The sequence below is a fragment of the Mandrillus leucophaeus genome, unplaced genomic scaffold (assembly GCF_000951045.1).
Source record: "Mandrillus leucophaeus isolate KB7577 unplaced genomic scaffold, Mleu.le_1.0 Scaffold53, whole genome shotgun sequence".
Classification (NCBI taxonomy): Eukaryota; Metazoa; Chordata; class Mammalia; order Primates; family Cercopithecidae; genus Mandrillus; species Mandrillus leucophaeus.
Window position 1 is genome coordinate 747,553 of NW_012105697.1, and position 6,004 is coordinate 753,556.

A 6,004-nucleotide genomic window follows, 5' to 3' on the forward strand; every position below is an offset into this window, starting at 1 on the left:
TTGTTTTTGAGATGGAGTCTCTCGCTCTGTCACCTAGGCTGGAGGGCAATGGCACGATCTCAACTCACTGCAACTTCCACCTCCCAGTTTCAGGCAATTCTCCTGGCTCAGCCTCCTGAGTAGCTGGGATTACAGATGTGCACCATCACGTCTGGCTGGTTTTTTTTGCTGTTTTGTTTTGTTTTGAGACAGAGTCTCACTCTGTCGCCCAGGCTGGAGTACATTGGCGCTCTCTCGGCTCACTGCCAAGCTCTGCCTCCCGGGTTCACACCATTCTCCTGCCTTAGTCTCCCTAGTAGCTGGGACTACAGGCGCCCGCCACCGCACCCGGCTAATTTTTTGTATTTTTTAGTAGAGATGGGGTTTCACCATGTTAGCCAGGATGGTCTCGATCTCTTGACCTCGTGATCCGCCCGCCTTGGTCTCCCAAAGTGCTGGGATTACAGGCGTGAGCCACCACACCCACCCTGTTTTTTTTGTATTTTTAATAGAGACGGGGTTTCGCCATGTTGGCCAGGTTGGTCTCGAACTCCTGAACTCAGATGATCCGCCCACCTCAGCCTCCCAGAGTGCTGAGATTACAGGCAGAGCCACCATGCCCAGCCTGAAGCAGGTGTTTATGTCAGCGAGAGGTGCCACGTGGGTGGCCCAGCAAGTCAGGTGTTACCCTTTCTCTTCTATGGCCCCAGAGCTAAACTGGAGCTGCCCGTGGGAAGAGGAGACTTACGACAACATCTGTAGGAAGTGTTTTGGGTGTGTCATGGTCTTGTACAGCAACTTGGCACCCTCGTCCAGGAGCACACTGGCTGAGAGGTGCAGGTGCCTCAGGGACTGGTTGGCTTTGAGGACATAGAAGAAATCAACCCACTGCTCCGAGGTGGCACAGTGACCTCCCAACCTGTGAAAAGCGTGGGAAAAGTCATTCTTCTAGGAGGACAGAGTATAACCTATCAGCTTTTTTTTTTTTTTGGGACAGTTTCACTCTGTCACCCAGGCTGGAGTGCAATGGCGTGATCTCACCTCACTGCAGCCTCCACCTCCCGGGTTCAAGCAATTCTCCTGCCTCAGCCTCCCAAGCAGCTGGGATTACAGGCACACACCAATTTTTGTATTTTTAGTAGAGATAGGATTTCACCACGTTGACCATGCTGGTCTTGAACTCCCGACCTCAGGTAATCCACCCACCTCGGCCTCTCAAAGTGCTGGGATTACAGGTGTGAGCCACCACGCCCGGCTCAGATTAGCTTCTTCTGCTTCACTTCCCAAAACGTTTATCTCATTCTACTCATGTCTCCAACCCTGGCCTGAATTATTGGAGAGATCTAATCTTTCCTCTGCTCTTTCAAGTATCCCCAATGGCCATTAGAGTAACATCCAGCCACATCTCCAAGAGACTGTAATACAATTCTGTGCAATGTTTCACCAAAATGGCCTGTGTGGATGATTTTGTAGGGAGGAAAAAAATTTTTTTTGAGACAGGATCTCGCTCTGTTGCCCAAGCTGGAGGGCAGTGGCATGATCACAGCTCACCACAACCTCTGTCTCCTGGGCTCAAATGATCCTCCCAACCTCAGCCTCCAGTGTAGCTGGGACTAGAAGGGGCAAATTGATGCTTAATTCTCAAAATAAAAATTTTATCCTGGCCAGGTGCAGTGGCTCATGCCTGCAATCCTAGCACTTTGGGAGGCCGAGGCAGGTGGATCACTTGAGGTCAGAAGTTCAAGACCAGCCTGGCCAACGTGGTGAAACCCCGTCTCTACTAAAAATACAAACATTTGTTGGGCATGGTGGTGCATGCCTGTAATCCCAGCTACTCGGGAGGCTGAGGCAGGAGAATCGCTTGAATCCAGGAGGCATAGGTTGCTGTGAGCCGAGATTGCAACACTGCACTCCAGCCTTGGTGACAAGAGTAAAATTCTCTCCCCCCTCAAAAAAAAAAAAAAAGATTCTCATAGGAGTGCAGAGAAGGTTGCATGCTCCATGTGAGTACCTAACTCCTGATGATCTGAGATTGATGATCCATTCACCTCAGACTCCCAAAGTGCTGGGATCATAGCACTGCATAGGGATCAGGCACCAACAATTAGCTTCAGTGCCCGATGATCTCAGATTGAACAGTTTCATCCCAAAACTACCCCCGAACCTCTGTCTATGGAATAATTCTCTCGCACAAAATCGGCCCCCATTGCAGAAAAGGCTGGGGGCCGCTGCTCTCCATCCCAACATGTAGGCAAGCTGCAGTCAGGAATAGCACGTCCCTAAAGCTGGAACACAGCACAGAATTCGGGGGGTTTCTTTGCATCGAGAGCTGGTTATGCGACGCAGAAGCCAAGCTGGCGGGGGAAAGAGGAGAGGCTGACTCCCCACACAGGCCTGTTTGAGGAATACATTCCCCGTCTGGGACGGCATCCAAAGTGGTTACCCTTTTCCCTAGATCCCCGGGCAACGCGGCGCAGCGGACTCTGGGTACTGGGGAGAGAGGAGACCGTGAGACCCACCTCAGGTACTGCAGGTTGCATTTGTGATTTCTGAGCAGATCACACAGCAGCAGCAACATCGTGCGTTCCCACTCGATGTGCCCTTCCAGGGTCAGGTGCGTGAGGGTCCTCTTCCCAATGAAAGCAAGACAGAAGTCCCGGTAAGCAGTGTCAGGGCTGACGTTTTTAATCCTAGGGAAAAGCAGAAGAGATTCCACTTTGAGCGAGCAATCCTCACATTGTGTAGAGACATGTATAAACAAAAAGCTGCTCCACATTTAGAAACTATTAGAAGTTCTTGGCCAGGCACGGCGGCTCGTGTCTGTAATCCCAGCACTTTGGGAGGCCGAGGCAGGAGGATCACCCGAGGTCAGGAGTTCGAGACCAGCCTGGGCAACATGTTGAAACTCCATCTCTACAAAAAATACAAAAATGAAGGCCAGGCGCAGTAGCTCACATCTATAATCCCAGCACTTTGGGAGTCCGAGGCAAGAGAATCACTTGAGGTCAGGAGTTTGAGACCAGTCTGGGCAACATAGTGAAACCCCAACTCTACAAAAATACAAAAAGGCCGAGCGCAGTGGCTCACGTCTGTAATCCCAGCACTTTGGGAGGCCGAGGCGGGCGGATCACGAGGTCAGAGATCGAGACCATCCTGGCTAACACAGTGAAACCCCGTCTCTACTAAAAATACAAAAAATTAGCCGGGCGTGGTGATGGGCGCCTGTAGTCCCAGCTACTCGGGAGGCTGAGGCAGGAGAATGGCATGAACCTGGGAGGTGGAGGTTCCAGCGAGCCGAGATTGCGCCACTGCACTCCAGCCTGGGCGACAAAGCGAGACTCCATCTCAACAACAACAAAAATACAAAAATTAGCGGGGGCCGAGACAGGCAGGTCACCTGAGGTCAGGAGTTCGAGGCCAGCCTGACCAACATGGTGAAGCCCCGTCTCTACTAAAAATACAAAAAATTAGCCGGGTATTATGGTGGGTACTTGTAGTCCCAGCTACTCGGGAGACTGAAGCAGGAGAATGGCGGGAACCCAGGAGGTGGAGGTTGCAGTGAGCCGAGATCACGCCACTACACTCCAGCCTGGGCGACACAGCACGACTCCGTCTAAAGAAAAAAACACTCAAGAAGCAGAGGATCAGGACAAACAACTAATGGATACTAGGCTCAATACCTGGGTGATAAAATCTGTACAACAAACGCCCATGACACACGTTTACCTGTGTAACTAACCTGCACTTGTACCTACTTTTTGGTTTGCTTTGGTAACAAACAACAACAAAAAAACAGATAGCTGGGCCAGGCATGGTGGTTCATGCCTGTAATCCCAGCACTTTTGAAGGCCAAGGCGGGTGCATCACCTTAGGTCAGAAGTTTGAGACCAGCCTGGCCAACATGGAGAAATTCCACCTCTACTAAAAACACAAGATTGAACCACTGCACTCCAGCGTGGGTGACAGAGTGAAATTCTGTCTCAAAAAAAAAAAAAGAAAAGAAAAGAAAAAAACATAGCTGGAAAATCCCCAAATCCATGGAGATGAAACAACACATTTCTAAATTTAAAAAAAAAAAGTGCAAGAAGCTGAGTCATGGTTCAGGGTCTCCCTTGCAAGATGAGTTTCTGCTTACTCCACTTTCTGCAGATGACAGGTGCTACGGGTTATGTGGTCACAAAGAATCCGCACAGAAGAGTCGCTCAGGAAGCTTTGTTTCACTTCTAGAAACTTCAGATTGCTGTTTGAGCTGAAGAGAGAGCAGAAATCCGTCCAGAGGCGAAGAGAGCGAAGATCCTGCTGAGCCCAGCTGGGAAGGGTTACGTAGCTGCACCTGCGGGAGAACACACGTTCATCTCCTATGCCTAGTACCTGCGTCGGGGGACGGGTGTCTGCAAACCACATTTCAATAGCAAAAACCACAATTACTTTTGCACCAACCTAAAACAGTGTCTACAGTAAGCAATATTGAATCACATACTTTGCTAGGAGTATAGATCTTAAGTTTTACAAAAAAATAAAATAGCCAGGTGTGGTGGCTCACACCCTCCTTGGCCTCCCAGCACTTTGGGAGGCCGAGGTGGGCAGATCACAAGGTCAGGAGATCGAGACCATCCTGGCTAACACAGTGAAACCCCGTCTCTAGTAAAAATACAAGAAAATTAGCCAGGCGTGGTGACGGGCGCCTGTAGTCCCAGCTACTCGCGAGAGAGCTTGCAGTGAGCAGAGATTGCACCACTGCACTCCAGCCTGGGTGACAGAGCAAGACTCCGTCTCAAAAAAAAAAATAATTACCTCCCTGCCATTGTTATATATGAAACGGCTCAAGTGTTTGGGGATATTCAGCACCATTCCCACCTGAAAACTAAACACTTAAAAGTCTGTCTTTTAAGCCTCAATTCCTAGCCGGGCTGAGTGAGTGAAGACAGGTGAGGGGGAAGGAGGTGGTGCAGCAGACCAAACAGTGCAGACAGGCCGGGTATAGTGGCTCAGGTCTGTAATTCCAGCACTTTGGGAAGCCGAGGCGGGCAGATCATCTGAGGTCAGGGTTTCAAGACCAGCCTGGCCAATGTGATGAAACCCCGTCTCTACTAAAACTACAAAAATTAGCTGGGCATGGTGGCAGGCGGCTGTAGTCCAAGCTACCGGAGAGGCTGAGGCAGGAGAATCGCCTGAACCTAGGAGGCAGAGGTTGCAGTGAGCCATTGCACTCCAGCCTGGGTAACAAGAGCAAAACTCTGTCCACAAAAAAAAAAAGCCCCAATTCCTAATTGCCAAATCGCACCTCCGTATTGAACTGTGAAGCTGGAAGAAAGTCCAGCCAGAGGGAAATTGTGACCGTCAGCCACAGGGCACAGGAGACGCCGGCCTCTTCCTAGTGGAGCGTGGGATGGGAACACAGTCCTTACCTCTCAAATTCAATGTCTGGTTCGAAATCCACATAATTCTCCAGGAACACCCCCTTTGCCACCTGCAGTGAGACTTTCTCCAGGTCTCGACACTGCTTCAGGCTGAAGGAACAGTGCATCATTTCAGAAGTATTTGTCAAGTTAATAGAAATCTTCTTGAGCGGGGCCACCACCACCTTCGCCAGCTCCTCCTCCTGAGACTCGTACAGGCAGCACAAGACCTCCTTCAGGTCTGTCATGGATAAAGGCTTATTGGCATGAAGATTGGCTTTGCATCGCAGCAATTCCTGTTTGATCTCCGGTGACATCCGGCAGCCAAAGGTGGCCTCCAACTCCTTGACTCTCTTCTCATTAGCCAGACCGAACAAGAAGTGCCCTACTTGGATCAGGTCGGGGTTCTTGAGTCTTTCTTCTTCGGAAAGCAGCTTCTGCACGTCCCCAATGTCCCAGGCATGGCCGTCCCTATCCTCCTCCTCCTCCTTCTCCAGGGCGTAGAACAGCGCAGTGAGAAACTGCTGGAAGCTGAGGTGGATGAAGGAGTAGCAGCCTTTGGAGACTCTGTCCTGGCGGAGGATGTCTCTGTCCAGGAACAGGCGGAGGTCGGACTCCTGCACCCC

The 6,004-nt window shown here is 50.7% G+C and overlaps 1 protein-coding gene across 1 annotated transcript in view; it reads right to left on the bottom strand.

The window, feature by feature from the left end:
* Window positions 1–6,004, bottom strand: part of NLRP7 (NLR family, pyrin domain containing 7) — a 47,701-nt gene that overhangs the window by 11,468 nt on the left and 30,229 nt on the right. Inside the window, exons 4-8 of the mRNA XM_011997013.1 lie at window positions 5,388–5,934; window positions 4,115–4,228; window positions 2,499–2,669; window positions 734–898; window positions 94–112 (exon numbers count right to left, since the gene is read on the bottom strand). Of these exons, the coding sequence (XP_011852403.1) occupies window positions 94–112; window positions 734–898; window positions 2,499–2,669; window positions 4,115–4,228; window positions 5,388–5,934 (1,016 nt within the window). The remainder of the gene's footprint in view (window positions 1–93; window positions 113–733; window positions 899–2,498; window positions 2,670–4,114; window positions 4,229–5,387; window positions 5,935–6,004) is intronic.